Source organism: Psammomys obesus, unplaced genomic scaffold (assembly GCF_907164565.1).
Source record: "Psammomys obesus unplaced genomic scaffold, mPsaObe1.curated_primary_1811, whole genome shotgun sequence".
Classification (NCBI taxonomy): Eukaryota; Metazoa; Chordata; class Mammalia; order Rodentia; family Muridae; genus Psammomys; species Psammomys obesus.
Genome location: NW_026589732.1, coordinates 5,434,445 through 5,459,247, shown reverse-complemented (window position 1 = coordinate 5,459,247; position 24,803 = coordinate 5,434,445). Strand labels below are relative to the sequence as shown.

At 40.8% G+C, this 24,803-nt stretch overlaps 1 protein-coding gene across 2 annotated transcripts in view; it reads right to left on the bottom strand.

Moving 5' to 3' along the window:
- Plppr1 (phospholipid phosphatase related 1) overlaps positions 1 to 24,803 on the bottom strand; it is a 266,024-nt gene that overhangs the window by 19,865 nt on the left and 221,356 nt on the right. For both annotated transcript variants that reach the window (XM_055605246.1, XM_055605245.1), the window contains one exon: positions 20,259 to 20,391. In XM_055605246.1, the coding sequence (XP_055461221.1) occupies positions 20,259 to 20,391 (133 nt within the window). The remainder of the gene's footprint in view (positions 1 to 20,258; positions 20,392 to 24,803) is intronic.

Below are 24,803 nucleotides of genomic sequence, written 5' to 3'. Positions count from 1 at the left end.
GAACACCCAGCATGGGGTCTGGGCTTTCTTTTGCTCTTGAGACAGGATCTTATGTAGTCCAGGGTGTTCTCCAACTCCTTATGTAGCCCAGGGTGATCTTGCAACTCCTGACCTTCCTGTTGCCACCTCCTAAGGGCTGGTATTCTGGGAGTATGCCACCCTAGCTGGTTTATGCAGTGCTGGGAACACAACCTGAGCCTTTGTGTGTGCTACACTGCACCAACTGAGGTATATCTCTAGCCTCATGAGATCTTAAATAATTCCTCTTTCTCTGGAAAACATATTCATTAGGGCTAGCGAGATGGGTTGGCCATTAAAATAGGCTCTCAACCAAAACCAGAAGAAAATGTATTCATCCTGCTTTTATTTAGAAATGCAAATGAGAAGTTCTCTGTAACACCACAGTTAGTGATAATACATAAGGATATTACAGAGTTCCCCAAAACAGATAAAAAGTTTTTTTTCCAAAAAATGTCACTGCATTGTTTAATTTGATTGGGAAACAGCAAATGAGAAAGTAGAAAAGAGATTAAATAGTGGTATCAGCTTCTTACTGCTGCTACAACAAACTGCCATAAACATCACAGCTCATCACAATGCAGATCTAGGTCTTCACCAGGTTATGGAAGTTGGAAACCCAAAGTAGGTTTTTACCAGGTGAAGCTCAAAGTACTGTCTGGGCTCTGTTTCTGTATGAACTCTAGAAACTTCCAAGGTAAAACTTAACTCGTTATCCTTTCCAGCACTGAGGAGAAGTCTCCTTTCTGGCACTCACCTCATTCCACTGCTCCACTGACTCTGACTTTCTCATCTGTCTCACAAAAACACTTGTGATTGCATTTAATCCAGCTGGACAAACCAGGGCAACCTCCTGATTTCGAGATCATTAATTGCAAGCTCATCCTCAGATCCTGCCTTTCACAAAAAGTCACAAGTTAACTGCTTCCAGGGTCATCTTTTGGGGTGCATGCAAACGTGTGTGGTTTCCTGTGTGTGAGTGTATGTGCTTGGGTATGTGCATGCATGCGTTTGTTTGTATGTGTGTATGTGCATGTGTGTGTGTTTATTCTATTGTTTAGCTCGGAAGCCTGTGTCTTGGAAGTTGGTCTGATTCGAGTTACTGGCCCTCAAGATCTGGTTACAGCTATCCTTGTTTTGCAAACCTGCCTAAGACATACCTGATTGGCTGATTAACTGGCCTATACCTAGGCAGGGCAGAATGGGGTAGGAGTGGCTAAGGTTTCCAGGCTTCCAGGACAGGAGAATCATGGGAAACAGATGGACGGGAAGAGAGGAGAAAGGAGGACGCCATGATGGGTTAGGTGGAGAAGAAACCACGTGGGGGACAAGTGGAAGCAATCCAATCATGGTGTGAAAAGGCCTAGATAAAGAACACAAGCAGGAACCATGGGATTATGTATGGAAGTTAGACCAGATGAGGCGGATTAAGGTGAAAGGCATTGGGTGGGGGCTGGGAGATGGATGGTGAAGATACTGAGCTAGCATAGGTGAAATTATTTGCCTGGCCTAAGGTAATAAGGCAATTATAAAATCTAATATGTTTGTGATAGCGGGTTAGAGAATACTGCCGTGATCATCTTAGGGCTAATAATAATAAACATTATATAGTCCAACCCTTGCTGATTACAACACCTGTGCATTCTACTGGTAAATTGTCAATCTGCTCTCTGGTAAATTCCACAGCTTTAGCCTCAATAAACCTGACCACAGACAAGCAGAATTCCTTTTTTTTTTTTTTTTTTTGTGGTTGAAAACAAATTTTAACTGACATAAAAACAGCAAACTATGTGTACCTGTGAGGTACCATGTGATATTTTGACACACGTATATGGTGTAGAACATTTAAAATCACCTATATCGTGACTTAAGTCATCAAAGCATCATTTATATGTATTTCCCCAAACATTTGCCATTTGTGGTGAAAATAATCAAATCTCCTTTTCCTAGCATTTTAAAAGTTACAGTACATTGCCAATATTGATAGTGACTGGGTGGAGGGAAGGTGCAGTGGTTAGAAACTGCTGCTCTTGCAGAGGATCTGGGTTCAGTTCCCAGCACCCCCACAGGGTGGCTCAGCTCCATCAGTTCCAGGGGATCTGACGCCCTCTTCTGGCCTCCAGAGAACTGCAAGCATGCAGTGCACTAATATACATACAGGCAAAACACACTGAAAAAAATTAAATAGACCTTCAAAAAGTTGAAGGTCTTTTGCCATAGCTACCGTTATCTTTAGTACTCATTAAACAACCTGTCTCCATCCTTTTCTCCACCGCCATTCAGCTTTGCCGGAAGCAATGCTCTTGGATTCCATACATGAGTGAGATTATATAGTTCTTAGTCTTTCTGTGATTCTTTCCGGTTTTATTTTGATCTGTATTGATTGCTATAATTTTCCTTTCTGTGGCTTTGCAAGAACGTGCTTTATCACAATGAGAACTGGCATTTTTAATAGCTGCAGCCGACTCATGCTTAGGGGCTCTGACCCAGGAGAGCAGGCACCCATTGATCATGCCTGGCAGTATTCACCCCCTAGGCTCTAGAAGTCTGAGTAGTTGAAAATTTTTTACATCTTCAAGTAAGGTTCTTAAAGATCAGGTCTGTGGCTTGTTCAATGGGGTAATAACTGTCTAGACAATCTTTTCCAGGAAACAAGGGTTATTTATGATTTGAAAATAGAAGAGAGACAGCATTTCCCTCTGGCATTTTATTTGCCAGGCATGCCTTCTGCAAGGGCAGCAGCAGGTTTTTTGGAGAAGGAGGGTTCCTGGGCTCGAAGGATCAGTGTCTGAAGAGCCAGCAGCATGCTCACAATGGTCCTGGGATGGTGCACTCTGCACACACTGTCCAGCTACCATGCTTTGCACTGCTTCCCCATCTTTTCTCCGCTCAAGTCGGCTTTTCCTGCGGGCTTAACAACATCTACTTCGTTCCCATGTGTCTGATTCAGATCTGAAGGGTACTGCCCACCTGGGGGACCCACCCTTCTCTGGCACATGCCATGACCTCAAAGGCTGTAGAACCCAGAGTCATGAATCACAGGTGACGTCAGACTACACTGTGCATTTGGAAAAGACTCCAGCTATTCCTTTGTTACCTAGCCCTGAACTCCTTGAGATTAATTTTCCAGTTCTCAGGACCTAAAAATGGTTTTATTCATAGAGTTTGGAGGCATACACTGCATGGCCTCTTTTGTTGAAAGCTATGACATTAAGGAGATGTTAAAAAAATCTATGCAGTGTAGCTTAATGCCTAAAATTATTTAAGTGAGATAATATTTTTGAAAATTTAGACACATTTTCTTAAACTTGTCTGTTAACACATATTAATTATATGTAATAACAGGCTCAGTATGTAGATAACGTATTTTGATCATGTTCACTCTTCATTACCCTCTGTTGATGCTGTCCTCCTCCCATTTATTCTCCTTCTCTAATCCACTAATTTTTCTTCTGCTTTTATGGCTTTTGTGTGTGTGATTCCTTGGCTTCATCATTAAGTCTGTTTACAGGAACATAGATGGCTACTAGTAATTATGCCATTGAAGAAAATGTCCTTCCCTTTCCCACCAACCAATCAACCATTATCTGCTTACAAATCCTCTGTGGTGGTGGGGACTCCTGAGCCCACTTATTCTCCATAAAAGGATGCTGACAGGCCCCGTGTTGTGTAGGTAATCACACCTGCCATGAATCCAAGAGTGCAGCAGCCATGACATGCCAATGAGCCGGCATTCCTTCCCACTCACCCTGGTTTCTGCTTCCCCCAGCTAGCTCTTTTCTTTGTTTTTGTTTTTTGTTTTGTTTTAAGACAGGGTTTCTTTGTGTAGCCTTGGCTCTCCTGGACTGGCTTTGTAGACCAGGCTGGCCTTGAACTCACAGAGCTCTGGCTGCCGCTGCCTCCCTGAGTGCTGGGATTACAGGCATCCACTGCATGCCCAGAGCTCTTACATTCTTTCTGTCCCCTCTTCTGTGATATTCTGTAAGCCTTGGAGGGATTATGTAGATGTTCCATTTTTTAGCTGAGCATTCAGCAGTTATTCTAAGCACTTTGCTCATTTATGTACCTCTGTAGTTACCACTGACTCCTCAGAAAAGAAGCTTCTCAGACCAAAGATGACATCATCACCAGTGTAAAGAATAAACACAGTATTTTAGAAGGCAATTTGGCTGACACATAATGTTCATTTAGCAAAAAGTAAAAGCAGTAGTTTTCCTGCGGTAGCCCATGACCTCCTCAGCCACAGGCTTTTGATATTGACAGCATTCTACTGGATATTGTCTCTGTAGCAGGCCTCACATTCAATCAGAGAGTGGTTGGTTACCGCTCTAACAGACTTGCCGCTATTGCACCAGAAGGAACATCTTGTCTAGTTGGTTGGTAGTGTTTCATGGTGGGTTTACAGCTGAGTAAGACTTTGACTGTTGATGATGATTCCCCCCAGAAGCCCCTACAGCACCTTTTGGTACTATGGGGGTGGCCAACAGTGAGGAAGTTTCCAGCTCAGTCTCAGCCTGATTTCACTGTGACCACAGTGGGTAGTATCTTCAGCAACAGAGTCTTAGTGTGTAATTGTATAGGCAACCAACAGTAGTGTCAATAGCTTACCTGGATTTCAGGAGCCCAGGGACCTCGATGACCAACAACCTGTAGGGATGCAGCCAACCCCTGCCACTGTGGTTTTCATTTAATAATGGAAGTCTTCTGGGAAGAGTTTTATCACCCCACATGGACAGGGCACCTCTGTTGAATCTCTTTTTATTTTTAAATTAGGTTTACTGACATCAGATTTCATTCTTTTTTGCCAAATTTTAATCACACAATTCTCCCTCTTGATTCTATGACAGTCTCATAGCTGCTCTATTTGTCTTCTGGCTGAATTCCATAAGATACAGTGTTTCTTGCTTCAGGAGCATGGGTCTTTAAGGGTGAATTTACAATAGACAGAAAATCAGAAGGTAACAGTTTTGATTCGTAAGAGTCAAATGCTGGAGGCATTGATTGTTGCCCTGTGCACATCAAATGCTAAAAGAGCTTAGAGTGTAGAGAATCAGGGCACAGAGAAGGAGCTAAGTGAGTTTCTAACCCATCCACAAAGCAGAGGTGGAGGCATATGGCCACCCAAGGAGAGAAGCTGAGCTGGGTCTCCACGCAGGAGTGAGGGGGTTGCTTTGATGCTTCTGCCTCACGCTCATGTCCTCAGGGGTTGGGCAACAGGAAGCTCCAGGCTGATAGTTTGGAGATTCAGATGGAAGTACGTCACACGCTTTTCAGGATAAGGCTCTGGGACTCTGCAGAGTTCTTGTAGAAGTTTCACTTGTAGGTTGGTATCAGAAGGTGCTTGCACGAGCCATGGTTAAGTGAGCTCCCGGAGGTCATAGAGGTGGAAGGGCTTGCGAGTAGGATAAAGGGGCTGGCACCTGAGGGTGCCCGGAGTCCCTGTAGTGGCAGCATGTGTTACCTACAGAAACCAGAGCACGCTTTTGTCTGTGGCCTGAAAGAACGTAACTTACACACGCTGGGCAAGCACAAGGCCAAACAAGGAGTGCAGTGGAGCTATTGAAACCTCCTTTGTTTTTTTTCTTAGGGTTTCACCTGGCTTCCCTGTCATGTCAGGCAGATATCTTTGGACAAGTTAGGGTCTTTGATCAGCAGTGTTTTACTCTAGGAAGTGAAACACTGATCCTGGTTCTTTCTACTGGATCAATGGTCCCAGCCCCATTTATTCTAAGAATGTAGGACAGAGACATGACCTGAAAAGATGTAAAATGAAGATTTTTGAATTTTTTTTTTTGCTTGCAGAAGACAACAGGGCTCCTGCCACCATGCCTGCAGAACTAGGCAAGATGAGTGCCCAGACTCCTGAGGGCCGAGAGGACTCTGTTTCCGTTCACACAGCAGGCCACCAGGAGACCCAGATCCAGGCAGCAGGGTAGTGGTCAGCAGGGCCGAGCAGGATGAAGGAAGGACGGGCCTATATTCTTTTCCCCGTAAAGAGCCCAGGACCTTAAGAGCTGCCTCCAAACTGAGGAACAAATGGTTTTGAACTAAATTATAAATGTGCTCCTTTCCAGTTAAAACTGAGCCAAATGCCAGCCTCTGATGGATTGTCTCTTAGTTATTCACTAAAATATACATGATGTCTGAAAACACAAAGAAATTCTTAACAACACCAAGAGCCAGGACTGATGTTGGAGTGAGGAGAGAGACTCTATAAAGGGTTTTCACTATTAATAACCTAGACAGGAAGAAGGTTAAATCTCTCCCTTTTTCTCTGGTTCTGGCCCTTTATGGTGTGTGTGTGTGTGTGTGTGTGTGTGTGTGTGTGTGTGTGTGTGTGTGTAAATTTTACTTATACATGAATATGAAGTTTGACCTTATGGAAAACTCAGGTTCTCCTCAAAAGTGAGAAAGCAGCAGAAAATCTAGATAAACTTTCTCTTTACTTTCCTGCCTTGGCTCAGCTCTGGGCAGCAATTTAAACTGCTCAGAAAATGTGTCTTCTTTCACTCCGTCAGGTGAAATTAGATTTTTAAATTCACTGGTAGACTGTCTCCTGCCCTCTGTAAATGTATTTAGGGGCACTGTGATATCAACCAGGGCCGGAGTGGTGAGGACTTAGGGCAATGGCAACTCGCATCAGAGAGAAGCAAAGCTGCATGCATGCATCCGTAGAACACAGGGAACTGGCGTGAGGCAGGTAAATGCTGCAGCCTGCTGTGGCCGAGGAGCTCTAACAGGAAGCCTTCTACCAAGGATTTGGACTTAGAGATGTGTGCAATAGTCTGCCCGCAAGTTGTGGCTCAGAAGAAGGGTCACCAGAAAATCTCACTTCTATCTGTTGCTGCACCCTCAGTGTACTTAAAGACTTTATTCCACCTATGAGAGAATGGGTAAAAGTAAACCATGAAGTCTTGGGAAAATACTTCTGCTTTAGGCTACTGTGATATCATTATGGCTATCTTCAAAATTCTTGCCCCAGTAAGAATTTAACATCTGTACACTAATTCAGTAATGTCCAGATCTCCTACTAAAACAATCATAATATGTGCTTTTTTTTCTTTCTAAAAATTTATTTTTTACTTTATATGTGTGACTGTTTGCCTGCATTTTGTATGCATACCATATGAATACCTGGTGCCTGTGGAAGAGGCCAGAAGAGGGCACTGAATCTCTTGTAACTTGAGGTAAAATGGTTGTGAGCTACCAAGAAGGAAATCAATCTGGCGCTTTCTCAGACAACTAGGAATAGTGCTTCCTCAAGATCCAGCCATACCACTCCTAGGCATATACCCAGAAGAGGCTCAAGTACACAAAAAGGACATTTGCTCAACCATGTTTGTAGCAGCTTTATTTCCAGGCAGAAGCTGGAAACAACCCAGATGCCCCTCAACTGAAGAATGGATGCAGAAACTGTGGTACATCTATACAATGGAATATTACTCAGCAATGAAAAATAAGGAAATCATGAAATTTGCAGGTAAATGGTGGGACCTGGAAAGGATCATCCTGAGTGAGTTGTCCCAGAAGCAAAAAGACACACACGGTATATACTCACTCATATATACATACAACATAGAATAAACTCACTAAAATCTGTACATCTAAACAAACTAAGCAAAAGAGAGGACCCTAACTAAAATGCTCAATCCCCATCCTGAAAGGCAAAGAGGATGGACATCAGAAGAAAAAGAAAACAGGAAACAACCTAGGAAGCTGCTACAGAGGGCCTCTGAAAGCCAGAAGAAGAAAACAGGAAACAACCTCGGAACCTGCCACAGACGGCCTCTGAAAGCCTCTGCAGTATAGACTGTCAAAGCAGATGCTGAGCCTGATGGCCAACTGATGGGCAGAGTGAATGGAATTTTATGTAAGAAGTGGGAAATAGTAAGAGCTGGAGAGGACAGGGTCTCCACAAGGAGAGCAACAGAACAAGAAAATTTGAACACAGGGAACTTCCCAGAGACTCATACTCCAACCAAGGACTATCCGTGGAGATAACCTAGAACCCTGACAATGCAGCCACTTCTGATGAGAACGGATAGACTAAGATCAGAAAGAAGGAGAGGAGGACCTCCCCTATCAGTGGACTTGGGGAGGGGCATGCATGCAGAAAGGGGGGAGGGTGGGACCGGGAGAGGAGGAGGGAGGGGCTTATGGGGGGATACAAAATGAATAAAGTGTAATTAATAAAAGTTAAAAAAAAAAGAAGGTACTGGATCTTTTGCAACTGGAATTATAAATGGTTGTGAGCTACCACGTGAGTGCTGGGAGCCAAACCAGGATCTTTTGCAAGAGCAGAAAAAGCTGTTAACAACTCTGTCCTCCATAAAACACATAAGAGTAGGGAACACATTTAATTTTGTATCAAAATGGGAACACAGGAAGTATTACTATAATTGATCGATAGATAGGTTCAATAGGTAATTGCAGAACTATGTGATTGATGAAACTTTATGGATAATGACTAACCGGTGAAGAGTTGAGTGAGCATAGAGACTGCCCGTATTTTCTAATTGTGTTGGCACCTCTCATCTCCAATTGTGTGCTGACAACAAAGCATTTGAGGCATGGGATATAGTACTCATATATGCTCCTTATATGTACCACAAAATTCAGCTTAGTTTTGGACACCTAGAAAATAAAGAGAGTACCTGAAAACTAGGACTTTAACAGTATCTCTTGAATCTTGGGAACCAAACACCTTTTTACAGTGAGAGGGGAACAAATCCAGGGTCTCCTCCTGCATGCCTGGCAAGCATGGTACCTCTGAAATTTACCTGCAGCCTCTCAGGGCATTCTTCAAATGGGGAGAAAATCCTTAAATTGGAGTATGGTGGGCCAAAGGAAACATGGCTTATTGGAGACTTTTTGGCTGCACATGGAATCTAGGAATTATGAAGAACCTGGAAATTGGGTTCAGTTTTACTTACACATGCATATTTTGGAGGGAAATGTCCTCATTTCTCACGCTGTCACAAGATTGTCACTTTAAACATTAACACGCAGGTGCATAAAAGCATTGTTCTGACACATTTTCTAATAGAGAAAATGTCACACAGCTTCTAAACAAAGGATAGTGAGAAAGAGATGGAAATGTCTTAAGTTGGTGACATCGTTTTCTGCCTCTGTTTACAAAGGGGAGGGATGACTGGAGAGATGGCCCAGATGGTCCATGCTTGATTTCTAGCCCCCATATGGCCATTCACAACTATCTGTAACTCAGTTCTAGGAGATCTGAGATCATCTTCTGGCTTCAGTGGGCACCGGGCACATACATGGTACACAGACATATGAGCAGGCAACATCATAAATGTACAATTAAATAAAAACTGTGGATTTATCTATTTCTTAAAAGGGGTAAACACATAGATGCTCTTGTCATAGATGGTACCAGTTGATTTTGGGAAAGCACCTTGGTCTAGAATGCAGCCATTGCCACCTATAATTGTCTCACTCATCCTTCAGCATGGATTCATTCTCAATTTATTATAAAAAAATTTGAAATAGAATTGTCCATTTGTCACCAAATACGAGGTTAATGCATCAGGAAAGCTAATTAAAGAACAAGGGCTGGGGAGATGATGCAACAGGTGACACATTTTCTGTACAAGTGTGAGGAACTGAGTTCAAATCCAAATTTTCTGTACAAGTGTGAGGAACTGAGTTCAAATCCGAAGACTCCACATCAAGCCTGGTGTAGTGGTGTTTGTCTGCCTTCCAAGTGCTTCCCTAGCAAGATGGCACCGGAGGAGGAGAATTCTCGAGAAGTCACAGGCAAGCTAGTCTGGCATGGGTACCAGCAAATAACAAACTGTCTCAAACAAGGTGGACAGTGAGGGCCAACCCCTGAAATTGTTGTGTGACTTTCATACTCACGCCATGCACTCATGCGCCCTCAAAAGAAGAGACTAAAAAAACATTGTGATATCGAGAATGCTTGAATATTTTCCTGAGGATAACCCTCCGAACTGAGAGGGACGTGGTGGCGGATCACTTGTCTAGCATGTGCAGGGCCTCGGATCAAGGACCTTAACATAAAACCAGACACCATAAATCTATTAGAAGAGAAAGTGGGGAAGAGCCTTGAACTCATTGGCATAGAAGACAACCTCTGAATAGAACACCAACAGCTCATACTCTTAAGATCAACAATTAATAAATGGGACCTCATGAAACTGAAAAGTCTGTAAAGCAAAGGATACTGTCAACAGAACAAAATGGCAGCCTACAGATTGGCAAAAAATCTTCACCAACTCTATATCTTACAAAGCACTAATATCCAAACTATATACAGAACTCAAGAAATTAAACAGCAACAAAACAAATAATCCAATTAAAAAATGGGTTACAGAGCTTAATGGAGAATCTCAAGAGAGGAATCTTGAATGGCCTAGAAGCACTTAAAAAGTGCTCAACAATATTAGTCATCAGAGAAATGCAAATCAAAATGATTCTGAGATTCTGTCTTATACCTGTCAGAAAGGCTAAGATCAAAAACTCAAGTGACAGCACATGCTGCTAAGGATGTGGAGAAATGGGAACACTCCTCCATTACTGATGGGAATGCAAACTTTTACAACCACTTTGGGAATCTAATGGTGCTATCTCAGAAAATTGGGAATAGTTCTACCTCAAGACCCACCTATAGCACCCCTGGGCATATGCCTAAAAGATGCTCTATTATACAACAAAGACATTTGCTCAACTGTGTTCATAGCAGCTTTATTTGTAATAGCCAGGAACTGGAAACAACCCAGATGTTCCTCAACTGAAGAATGGATAAAGAAACTATGGTACATTTATACAATGTAATACTACTCATCTTTTAAAAACAAGGAAATCGTGAAGTTTGCAGGCAAATGGATGGAACTAGGAAAGATCATTCTGAGTGAGGTAACCTAGACCCAGAAAGACATACAAGGTATGGGCTCACTTATAAGCAGATATTAGACCTATAGTACAGGATAACCATACTGCAATTCACAGACCCAAAGAAGCTAAATAACAAGGAGGGCCCAAGGAAGGATTATGAAGCTCACTGAGAAGGGGAAATAGAATAGACAGAGGAAGTTCTAGAAGATAGGGAACAGGATAGGAGAGGGAGTGCTGAGGGAAAATGAGGGTGGGGATCTGATGGGGAGGGGGCAGGAGGACAGAGGCCTGCAGAGAGAAGGGAAACTGTGGCCTGGGGCATGTCTGAGACAGGCAGGAGAATTATGACAGGGTAGGCTCCTGGAGGACATGGCGGTGACTCTAGTGGAGGCTCCATTAGCAGAGACATATAGTAGCAGGGGACATGGAGACTGAAGAGGACACCTTCTAACAAGTCAGGACTCCTAGTGGAGGGAGGGGCACACCAACCCACCCACAAAAACTCTGAACCAAAATATAGCCTGATTAGGAGATGTGCAGGGATAAAGACAGAACAGATTGACAGAATGTCCAAACAATGCCTGGCCCAATCTGAGACTCATACCAAGAGAGAGAGAGAGCCAACCCCTGACTCTATTAATGATACTCTGCTGTACTTGAAGATGGGAGTTTAGTATAGCTGTTCTCTGAGAGGCTCCACCTAGCAATGGATTAAAACAGATGCTGATACATACAGTGGGTGGAGCTCAGGAAACCTTGTGGAAGAGTAAGAGAAGGATAGAAGGACCCAGAGGGAACAGGTCCTCCACAAGAAGACCAACAGGGCCAACTAACTAGCAGGTCTTCCAGAGACTGAAACACCAACCAAGGACCATATATGGACTGGACCTAGGCCCCCTACATATATGTACCTGATGAACAGCTTGGTCTTCAAGTGGTTTCCCTAGTAAGGGGAGAAGGGCTGTCTCTGACAGCTTGCATGCTCTTTGATCACTTGCCCCTGGCTGGGTTGCCTTGCCAGCCACCATGGTAAAGGATACGCTCAATCCTCAGACTTGATGTGCTGGGATGGGTAGGTGTGTGTGTGTGCGTGTGTGTGTGTCTGTCTGTCTTCCCTTTTCTGAGGGGAAGGGAGAATACAGGGAACAGGGAAGGAGGATAGGACCAGGAGGAGAGGAGGAAGGAGGCTATGATTGGATTGTAAAGTGAATAAAGAAAAACAACAAAATAAAGAAAAATATGCTTGTTTTCTTTCTAAAAATATATTTTAAATTTATTTTTGATTATTACAATTTATTTAATAAATTTAAATTTGCATCCCAGCTGTACCCCCTCCCTCAACCCCTCCCAATCCTACGTGCCCTCCTTCTTCTCCTCCCATGTCCCTCCCTCAGTCCACTGATAGGTGAGGTCCTCCTCCCCTTCCATCTGACCCTAGCCTATCAGGTCTCATCAGGACTGGCTGCATTGTCTTCCTCTGTGGCCTGGTACAGCTGTACTCCCCCCAGCGTAAGGTGATCAAAGAGCCAGCCACTGAGTTCATGTAAGAGACAGTCTCTGTTCCCATTACTAGGGAACCCACTTGGAGAATGAGCTTCCATGGGCTACATCTGAGCAAGCGGTCTAGGTTATCCCCAGGCATGGTCTTTCATTGGAGTATTGGTCTTTACAAAAACCCCTGGGCCCAGTTTTTTTGGTTCTGTTGGTCTCCTTGTGGAGCTCCTGTTTCCTCCAGGTCTTTCTATGTCCCCTCCTTTTAAGATTCCCTACACTCTGTCCAAACTTTGGCTATGAGTCTCAGCATCTGTTTTAATACCCTGCTGGTTAGAGTATTTCAGAGGCCCTCTGTGGTAGGCTCTTGTCCTGGTCCCTGTTTTCTCCCACTTCCGATGTCTGTCCTGAATGAGGATTGAGCAACTTTTCTAGGATCCTCATTCTTGTTTAGCTTCTTTAGGAGTATAGATTTTAGTAGGTTTATCCTATATTACATGACTAATATCCACTTATAATGAGTATATACCGTGTGTGTCTTTCTCCTTCCGGATCACCTCACTCAGGATGATCTTTCCCAGATCCCACCATTTGCCTGCAAATTTCATGATTTCCTTGTTTTTAATTGCTGAGTAATAGTCCATTGTGTAAATGTACCACAATTTCTCTATCCATTCCTCCGTTGGGGGACATCTGGGATGTTTCCAGATTCTGGCTTTTATAATATTATAATGCTGTTATGAACATGGTTGAGCAAATGCCCTTTTTGTATACTTGGGCATCTTTTGGATATATGCTTAGGAGTGGTATAGCTGGATCTTGAGGAAGCACTATTCCTAATTGTCTGAGAAAGCGCCAGATTGATTTCCAAAGTGGTTGTACAAGTTTGCATTCCCGTCTAGCATGCATCCTCTCCAGCATGTGTTGTCACTTGAGTTTCTGATCCTAGCCATTCTGATGGGTGTAAGGTGAAATCATTGTTTTCTTAAGCAATACAGAAGTGGTTTGTAACTCAGCATGTTCCTTCATCCCAGGGACTAGTGTTTTGGAAGGCAGTTTTGATGGATGCTAATACCAGACAGATGGTGTGGCAGGTATCTGGTCAGGGGAGGCCAAGGATGATGAGAGAAATCCTACAGTAACTAGAAGATTCTGCTCTACTGCCATACGAAAGAGAAATACCTGGCTGTGACAGCTGATTTTAATTGCCATTGTGATACGACCGGGGAAGCGAATCTGAGGGAGGGACTGTCTCAGTTAGGTTGGACTGTGGACATCTTTGAGGGGAGCTGACTTTACTGTCTTCATCAGTAGATGAAGACACTGCCTGAAAGTGGGTGGTGGTACCATTTTTGCTTTGGTGACCCTGACTGTAGAAAAGTAGAGAATGCAGCTGAGCACTAAGCATGCATTCACTCATTCGTCCAAGCTTTTGACTGTGGATGTGATGCCAGTAGCTGCTTCCAATCTTTACTGTCCTTTCCTTCTTACAGTCAGAGTCATGAACCAGGAATTGTGAGCTTTCCTAAGGAGCTTTTAGTCAAGGCATTTTATAACAGTAACAGAAGTAAGACCATACCACGCCAGTCGTGAACACTGGCCTGACAAGTCAACCCTGCTGAGGGTGACAAATCACTTCTTAAATTATTACTTTTTGGCTAAACACTAAGAAGTTATAACTAGAAAGTGGACTTAGCAAGGTTTGGGGCTACCATGTAGAAAGAAGACTAAATTAGCTTTCTTTTCTTGAAGAGCTACCTTCTGTGGGGTTGCCGGAAAAACACTACAGACATGCCAACAGTAGATGCTCTGTTAGCACCTCAAACAGCCTGCCACTCAGAAACTATTTATTATGGGCTTTTCATTGGTGACCACATCACTATTCTATTATTACATCTAATCAAAATGTAATTAAATACTAAGCAAGTCTTTTGCAATTTAGGTCAAGTCCAAGAATTAAGAACACTGGACAGAATAGAAAATGCTATGCTAAGCAGTTAATGAATGTAACACTAATTAATTTCCATAAATTAAGTGTGATCTGAATGAAGCATGAATATTTTAAATGCACTTTCAAGGGTCATAGTGTTTTATGGTTGTAAAAATTGATACGCAGAGACAAGGTTGGCATCAGCCTTTTAAGAACTAGGAAATTGGTCTCAATTTTGAAAGTCATTTAAATGTAATAATTCTAGAAGGAAATTTCACGTAATCATTTTATTTCTACTTTCATTAGTTATAATTTAAACCTAAGGGGCCATTCATGTTCATTCAACGTTCACCTAATAATTTATTAAGAATCTTCAACTAATAATTTATTGAGAACCTACTTTATGTTAGGTTCCAATAAATTGAGGGGGGTGTTTGTCCTCTTATATTTCAGGGGAGTGTGTGTTTTCTGTATTTAAGTTCTTGCTGCTGAAAGGAAGCCAGTTTCATCTTTTTGAGAACCTAATATTGTAGATTACCATGCATGCAATGAGCTGGAATGAGAATGAAAAGGCATGGAGAGGGAAAAATAAGAGAAGTCATGTATCTTTTTAAAAAAATCTCTTAAATCTTTAGTTCTTTTTTATTCCAAAATTATACATATTTATAATTAAAGGAATTGAGATTACAGAACAGTAGACAGCAAACAATTCACTCATTATATTCAGAAATGACAAGAGTGAACTTCCATTTTAATCCATGTTTTTCTTTTTTTTATTTTGAGATTATTGTATAATTGTATCATTTCTCTCTTCTTTTCCCACCTTCCGAACCCTCCCATATACCTTCCTTGCAATCTTTCAAATTCAGTCTCTTTTTTATTAATTGTCATTTGTTCTCATTTTAAGGGCACACAAAGATAACATATACTTCTATAATGTATCTTTTAAAACTTGAGACAGGGTCTTACTATGTAGCCAAGGCTGGACTTGAATTCTTAATATTCCTACCTCATCCTCATCTGCACTTCTCAGTGCTAGAATTCCAGGTGTGGTGTAGATTCAGTTATATATTTAGAAATAGAGAATATTTTAATATTTTGAATAACATTTTATCACGAATAGTTTCCCTTCATTAGACACCTTTAACAGTATTTTTGAGATTATAATGGAGATCATAGCATAATTGTATTTTTAAAAAGATTTATTTTTAATTATGTGTATGTGTGTGGTTGTATGAATGTGTGTGCAGATGCTTGTGGAAGTCAGAGGTGTTAGGTGCCCTTAGAACTGGATTTAGAGGCTGCTGTGAGCCACCTGATTGACATGCTGGGAACCGAACTTTCATCCTCTGCAAGAACAGTATATACTGTTAGTTGCTGAGCCATTTTTCCAGCCCCACTATTATTACCTTGGTATTTTAATTTATATTATGGAAAATTAATTTAGTTCATAAAATTAATCTACATCTCTACTTTCTTAGAATACATGACTTGACATGAAAAGAAATGTGGGATTTAAAAGGACATTTAAGGGCTGGAGAGATGGCTCAGAGGTTAAGAGCATTGGCTGCTTTTCCAAAGATCCTGAGTTCAATTCCCAGGAACCACATGGTGGCCCACAACCATCTAGAATGAGATCTGTTGCCCTCTTCTGGCGTGCAGGTGTACATGCAGGCAGAATACTGTATACTTAATGAATAAATCTTAAACAAGAAGTGTTAAGTGGATATTTATTTCTAAATCTTTGGACATACACTATAAATTAGAATTACCAAAAGGACATATCCATATATTGCTATCAGAATGCTGTTGTTCCTGAGCCTCTTAGTATAAAAGTAAATTTCCCTAAAATAATTTGCTGATCCATTGGCTTTTTCTGTAACACAAAGCTGATTGTATTTACTAGGAAATACTATTTATAATGGTTTTGAAAACAATTTACATAAACTGCAAGGGGAAATCATTTATGCTTAATTAGAACAGTCATTTAAAGCAGTTATCATTTTCCAATGCCAATTGCAGAGTATGTATCTTGTTGACTACTGGCTTAGAAAAAAAAGACTATTAAGCTCTTTACAGTAATCTTTCTAATAGAGTTTGGTAACTACCTTATTTTACTTTAATTTTTGTCAAAGGAAATATTTCCATTTAAAAGGTTTCTATTTCAATGAATACATTTACCACCTTTTTATAAACAAAATAATCTATATTCTCCTATATTAATCTTTTCTGGAAAATATGCCTCTTTACTCTCCTGTTTCTGACACTGCTTTATGAAGAGTCATAATGGACCTCTCAGGCTCTCTCTTTCAAATCGCCTTATTTGTGTACACTAAAGTCCTAGAACCAAGCTGGAGTGGCAATCAGGGTCTTTAAAAAAAAGACAAATGAAAATGTGAGAATCAGCTTTTGCAAAGATGGTTTTAGGAAAATATTTATTAAGATTTCTCTTTGCTCTTCATTTATCGGACAAAGAAACAAACAAACACGAAAATAAAGAGAGAAGTTCTACTTTATTCAAAGTCTATGTCTGAGGCATTTGCTTGCAATACACTGTTCACATAAATTCCCCACTCTGGAAGGATCAGAAATTATGAGGAGTAACAGACTTAAGCAATAGTACCAATATGCCTATAAAAGAAGAAAGCACAAGGTCCAGTGGGGTCTGGAAGACAAGGTGGCTACTTGTTTAGATATAAACAGGTAATGTTTAAACGGATCCAAAAGGATGTGCCAGATGCTATGGTAAAAGGGCACTCGAGACGGTAGGAGCACAACATGAACAAGAACTGATACGGGAATACTATAGTCTTTCTGAGGGCCAGTAAAGCGGGTTAGCCTGAGACAGGAGATTGCAGACAGGACAGGGTCTCAGATCATGAAGGGCTCTGTAGGTTGTGCAAGGCTCACGAGAAAATGGTTCAGAGTGATGGCTCAGTGAGTAAGAGTGCTTGTAATGTAAGCATGAGCACTTGAGGTTGACTCACCAGCACCCATGTACAATACCGGGTGTGGCCACATGTGCCTGCAACTTCAGTGCTGTGGAGGGTGGAGACAGGAGGATCACGGGGGTTTTCAGGCTGTCAGCCTAGCTCGAGGTTCAGAGCAACACAGTGACAAGGGAGTAAGGTGGAGAGTCCTAGAGCAGGACTTGCTACACTGTTCTCCAGTCTCCACATGGGTACAGCTGTATGGATACACACATGAATGTGTATACACACACACACACACACACACACACACACACACACACACAGTAAATGTCTGCAATATAGTATCTTTGTGGTACTGAGGGTGGATACAACTGAATTATGATGTAACGTGGAGGAGTCTTTCAAGGGGAATAAGAATTTTATTTGCCTAAGCCAATGGTCATCAGGCTTAATCCTGAGTAGGTTTGGGGTGAATTCCACACATCTGCATTGCTAATGAGTTCCCAAATAGTGAGAGTCTCCCAGTTTTTCTATTTGAGGGCAGATCCTTCGGTCAAAAAAACAAGGACACTGTGACCATGTTCCTCAAGCTTTACCCGTTACCCACTGGCTATTTTATAATGTTGAAGTTGAGCTAATTTTTTTAATATCTCCACCATATGATCTTAGCATCCAGATTTCTATTACCTTATGATAAACTTGTTAGGTCCAAGGAAAGTCTAATTTCTCAAACTCTATAAAAGGCAGTTCAAATATCCAGATATGAGCTCAACGTGCACTATAGAAGGATTTCTGGTGGTTAGATAAAAGCCAGCATTCCTCAGGAACGTGTGAAACTGGTCTCCATTTGCCGAAAGGAGTCATTTCCCTTACTTCTGGCAGGAGGACTGTATGGGTCTCCGTTGTCACATGCAGGTGGCTGCACATCAGATCTCCCTCCAGTGCAGCCCCCAAGCTCCCTCAGTATACATTTAGTTATATATTTCAAAGGTCCCATGCCAGTGTCCTCCTTCCCCACAACTACTCACCCTCCTTATGACCCTGCTGTTCTCACTTTGCTTTCTTGTTCTCTACTCCTGCTATTCTCCCTTCCTTCAAACACAGCCCTGGCCATGTCCAGTCTGCTGACCGTGTTCAGTCTACATTTTTCTCCCTGCCTTGGACTCTTCCGGCTGCCTCCAACTGTTTGCTCTCTCATATCTACAATGGAAGAACTTCCCCACAACCATACCATGGGTGGTCATAGTGGAAGTACTTTTTTTTTTTATCATTTCCTCTTCGCATACAAAATCCAGATGGAAAAATGTGTCATCACTTAACAGTGGAAACTTGATGATCCTCGATTGATCTTGAAACCATGCCTTGGCTCCATGCTGGGTCGCACGTGATAATTTCACGGGCCACAGCATGCTGTGTGGAGGGTTCCCCTTCGGAGATTGGGATTGCCTGGCCTCTCTTTGCAAGCCTTATATAAGCTACAGACTTCTACATAAGGGACAAACATCAGTTAAAATTTCTTTGGACCTTGTCCTAAGTAGGGTAAACCACAGATAGACATGGCTTCTCTCTGCAAAGAACCAGTAACAGTGACTTTGAAAGATATCTACAGTTAATTATGAGAGACCATACAATCTTGAATCAAATTATATTTTGATTCTGTGTTCTGTTAGACTCTTCATCTGTAAACTTCAAACAATAAAACACGTCATGTAATGGCAGATGGATTAAATGGAGTAACGTAATGAACTATCTAGTTCAGTGGTCAGTGGGATATATATTTTCCTCTCTCTTTTTTCCCCCATGATTTGGTAGTCATTCCGGTGGGAACTTGTCTGAGTTTGGGCATGGTAACTTGGACAGTGGTAACATCACTTTGATGAGGCTATACCCAAGTGATCCAACTGCGGTCTTCTGAAGACCAGAAAAATGTTAATTCTGCAGACATGCATTCATTCCTAAGAGTATTTAAGTGCTAAATTTTAAATTGCAACACTGATGTAGCATTTCTTAGGCTTCCTGTTCTAGTACATTTTTCATTCCTAATCCAATCAGAGACGTTATTGATTAGACTTTGAGAAGGTCATATGCTCATAACATGCATCCTTTACTATAACAGGAAAAAGGTATTAATTATTTAATGAATGAATGTGAGCATAATATAGCCAGTTCCCTATCTTCTAACAAGCACCATAGCTTGTTTTAGTAATAGCTATGTTCATAATTTGGAAATTTTATTGGGGATCCAATGAAGATCTTGTCAGCAGACATTTACAAGGTTTTGTTACACTACTGACCTAATGATCATTTGTTGAGTCCTTATAATGTAGGGATTCTGCAAGATTTGTTTCTATCTGCACTAATATACACATTTCCATACTAAAATCATTATCTGTAGCTCTCTAGGCATTTTTAGGTAGGACATAGAAGATGGCTTTGTTATTCCATGTCATGAATACAAAAGTAAACATTTCTTTTCCAAGTTTGAAAAGACATGGTTTTCAAGAATCTGATGGAGTAGATGTCTCATACTTTGTTAAATTTCCCAAATAATAGAGCTACAGGCCAGGAAAACTTTGCTAGGAAATTTGATTATTTCATTTTAGCGATGTTCCCATTTGTCCCTCAACCCTTATCTGCTCTTTACCCTTTAGTTTATGTCGATACCCAATCAATGTTAAGATACACATCTAGGAATAATGTCAGAGAAATAACCAGTGGGGGAGAATTGGTTGAAATCATTCTGCACAACAATTTAATAAGCACCATAGTACTTCAAGGATCAAATATTTGACTCTGTGTAGCACTTTACAAACCACATCTTTCCTCAAGGATCAAAGATTTGACACGGCACTGGAATAGGACTATCTTTACCCTTAGTGGAAAATTTCCAAGCAGCCCTTGCTTTTAATGCTAGTACTGCTGAATCTTGGTTTATTGGCTCAAGCACATCCACCAAGTTTAGTAAGCCTCACTATCCATGGGGGTGCGGCTCACCAGGCTCTTATACTTACCTATGAATCTAATGATCCTTCGGAGTAAGGGGTTCAGGTAGCAGCATTCTCCTGTTAGGATTGTTTTCTCCTCAGCAATCAGGGATTCCCTTGTTGACTTTATGAAATACATGGATATTTCACCAATAAAAATCTGGGGAAGGAATATTGAAGAAATTTCAAACTCCTGTTTGATTTGAGATAGAGCAGAGGCACATAAAATAACTTCTAAGGAACTACAGTCCTTTTAAAAGATAGCATGTTGTTGGGAAGATGGTGAATTAGTACCTTGTAATTAAATTCTTTGAAAGAATTGGAGAAACCAATATTTGATCATTTAAGATACAACTCAGGGCAAAATATTACAAACTCTAAGACCATATAAAACTTAAATTGAAATAATAGTGTAGTGTGTAGTGGAGTTTATAAAGCTTGTGTCAGGATTAAAACTTTACAAGTTGCAATGATGAGGAAGGATTTGGATAGCTAATGGTTCAAGAAAGCAAACTTTTATATCTCACATTACATCATTATTTGCATTATAAGCACTTATTTGATCATCTTGGGGATGTGTTTCTCCCAAACAGTGGTTTGGCTGTTACTTCATTATTACACCCATCTCTTGCTTTTTGAACTAATATCTCTTTACAGCATTACACCCTTGCATGGGTTGTAAACTCTTTGATATCAGCATCTACCTGACACTTAAAAATTATCCCCATAGCACCGAGCACAGTAGACTGGTGTTTAAAATAAGAAATCAGCATGGACAAGTTTTAATAATCACTGGTACTGCCACAACCGAAGACGGAAGTTAGCAACAAGGAGTAAAAGTTAATGATCACCACCAGCCATTAAATACGAAGTGTGTGGCACTCCAGTATGTTGATATGCTCAGAAGATCTGTATACGAGGTTTAAATACACTTTCTTTCCCGGAGACCCACAAAGGTTCTCTAAAGCACACAAGTGGCACTTGGAGGGGGGCACTGAATTTGGGTCAACTAGATTCAAACATATACTTAATTCTATTTCCAAATAATCATCAGATCATTATTTAAAAGTGCTTTTCTTTGCCTCCATATAACTTGTAATATTGAAAAAGTTTCATCAATATTTTAAGAATTCCCATGTTTTATATTCTTAAATTTGTACGTATTTATGTGTATGAATGTTTTGCGTGCATATATATGTGTACCACATGCTTGCCCAGTCCCTGTGGAGGCCAGAAGAGGGCACCAGACTCCCTTGGAACTGGAGTTTGACATGATTATAAGACAGCATGTGTGCACTGGTAATAAAATCCATGAGCTCTGCCAGAGCAACAAGTACTCGGAAACACTAAGCAAACTCCAGCCTCTCCCTCCCCGTACATTAAATACTTGTCAATATAGAACGTCAAAGACCATACTAGGCATTAAAAATCTAAAATTTCAGAACCAAGATCATTTATGTGTTTGTTTCTTCTATTAAGTGGTGGGGGTCACTGTTTTAGAGACTTGGCCATGCACAGCCAGATTGTGTCTGAAGCAGTTTTAGAATATGGCACATGATTCTGTTTTCACTATCCCCCTAAATCTCACAGTGTAACATGACAGGAATCTTTCGGTAGCTAAAGAATCCTGTACTTAATCTATTTGGCTATTGGTGTTTCAGTACTAGTTACAAATTCAAATGTTTGTAAAAGTGTAGCAGTTAAGAGGTGAACTCTGAAGCCAGTTTTTCCTACTTTGAAACGTGGTCCTGAGTCTTTTCTGAGACTGACATGCAACCAAGGACCACGAATGAATGTAACCTAGAACCTCTGCTCAGATGTAGCCTGTGGTAGCTCAGTAACCAATTCGTTTCCCATAGTGAGGGGAACAAAGACTATTTCTAACAGGAACTCAATGACTGGCTCTTTGGCCTCCCCAGCCCCCAAGGGAGGAACAGTCCTGTTAGGCCACAGAGGAGAGCTTTGCAGCCAGTCCTGAAGATACCTGATAAAACAGGATCAGATGAATGGGGAGGAGGTTCCCCCTTATTAGTGGACTTGGCAAGGGGCATGGTGGAGATGAGGGAGGGAGGGAGGGACTGGGAGGGAATGAGGGATCGGGACACGGCTGGGATACAGAGTTAATACAATGTAACTGATAAGAAAAAAATAAAATTAAAAAAAAAAAAAAAAAGAAACGTGGTCCTGATACCTGGGCACACTATCTGACGTTTAAAATTTTTCTCTATTTTTTTTGAGATTATAGTATAATTATATAACTTCCCCCTTTCTCCCTCCAAATAGTCGTTTATATATATGTATATGTATTATTTGCTGAATTATAAACATATGTTAAGTCACCAATTCATATAGTTAAGCTAATATATATTTATGCACAAATATACACTATATATGTATATATGTGTATAGGTGTGTATATGTATACAAATTGTTTAGGACACTGTCTGAATCTTTATATGCACCCTAGAAATAAGTGAAGTTGTTGCTTGATAAATAGATAGATAGCATTCCCACTGTAGTCATCATTATTGTATTATACTATTATCGCAGAGTGTGACAATAGTGCCAATGATAATTGTGTAAGTCACTGGAGAGGCAGATGAGCATAGTCAACTCTGAAAGTACTAAGAAATGGAAAACCTAAGATGGAAGAAGGGATTACCCAACCCTAGAAAACCCAGATTTGCATGTCAATCTTCATCCTTAGTATAAAATGTATCTTGTAGCTGGGAGACTCTGCTAATTCTTATAAATCTACACATATATATGTGAAAATTAATAAAAAGATAATCTTGCCAGCCAACATTCAAATCACAAAGGAGGTATGGAGCATAAAAGAGAAAAAGTGGACCAAAAGCATATTTTAATTTATATATTTATAATGAAGCTCATTATTTTGTATGCTCAAAAAATTAATAAAAAAGATAACATAGATTCAATATGTACATCCAGATACTGGCAATACCTGGAATATGCTGAGTGCCTAAATACTAAAAGAAGGAGATGGAGAGAAGAAGGGATCAGGAGTCATTTTATAGTCATATGCCTGACTTTTTGTAAAACTCTGATGGAGCAATCCAGCACCTTATTACAGTGTGTATGTGGGCTTTATGGGCAGATCTTCCTAACTACACATGCCTTTACTATTTCTCCACTCACGGGGTCTTCTGTTCTTGTAGGGGATGATTCTGCTTCAGGATGCAGGGCTGTGAAGGTAAAGGATAGCGTTGCTCTCTGCCAAGCTTGCAGTCCACAATGGATGCCATTTTGCTCACGATGGCAGATTTACAGCTCTGGTTTTGGCAGTGTCTTGGCCCCTCCATCTGTACTTCTGCTGGACCATTCTGTCTCAATCCATCATCTGTACACAGAGCATCTGGAGCACATGGGAGTCTCCATGTGTTCAGTTTTGGCTGCCTTACTTATTTAGGCCTCTCTGATTGTTGGCCAACAAACTCTGTATCAATCATGGCAAATTGGAGTGTCCTCCAGTGAGAAGTGGTCAAGGCCAAACTAGCTCTGGCAAGAATGAACTGTAGATAAATTCCATCAGAGCATTTTTATTTTTCAGGTATGCTAGCCACAATACTAAATGATACATAACCTTTTATACAGTGGTAAGCACACTTTAAGTCATGAGGGCAACTGCCACGCTTGGTTCGTCATTTTTCACATACAAAAACTCAAGTGCAAATCTGTAAACCATATTGAAACGTGGTGATACTTTTTGTGTGTGTTCTATGTCTTGTTGCATTTACTCATAGAATCAAAACTATTTTTAACAGATAAAATTATATGCATTTATCATGTTCGGCAGGATCCTCTAACATGTATTTATAATTAGGATCTCTGACTCTAGCTAACATGTTTCTTATCAAACACTGTCATGACTTTGGAGTGTGAGCATTTAGCATCCCCTCAGCATTTTTCAAGATCCCAGTGTCTTGGTAGTCATGTTGTCCACTGTTGTAGGTTTATTGGATGTACCTAGTTAGCAGAAACTTTGAATCTTTTGAACAATAGCTCCTTGAGCTCTCTCCATAACCACCTTAGTCCCGAGTCATCACCATTCTATTCTCTGTTTTGGTGAGGTAAACTTTTAGATTCCACATATGAGTGAGATGATGCGATAATTCTTTCTGTGTCTAGTTTGTGCCACATAACGGTGTCCTGCAGGCTCATCCACGATGACTTCCTAAGTGTTTATAGTTTACTGTATCCCATTGAGCACAGCACATTTATTTATGCATTTGTCTGTCGATGGATGTTTGGAATGATGTGATGTTTTGGCTATTATGAATGAGGCTGTAATAGGTGTGTGAGTACAGAAGTGTCAATAACTGACTTCATTTCCTTTGGAACTGATGGGCCACATGGCAGTTTCATGTTTACATTTTCAAGGAATATCCATATTGTTTTTCCATAGACTTTCCTAGTTCACACCTTTACAAACCCTTGTTATAAGGTCCCCTGATTGCTACATCTTCACACCCATCACCTCATTATCTATCTATCTATCTATCTATCTATCTATCTATCTATCTATCTATCTATCTATCTATCTATCTATCT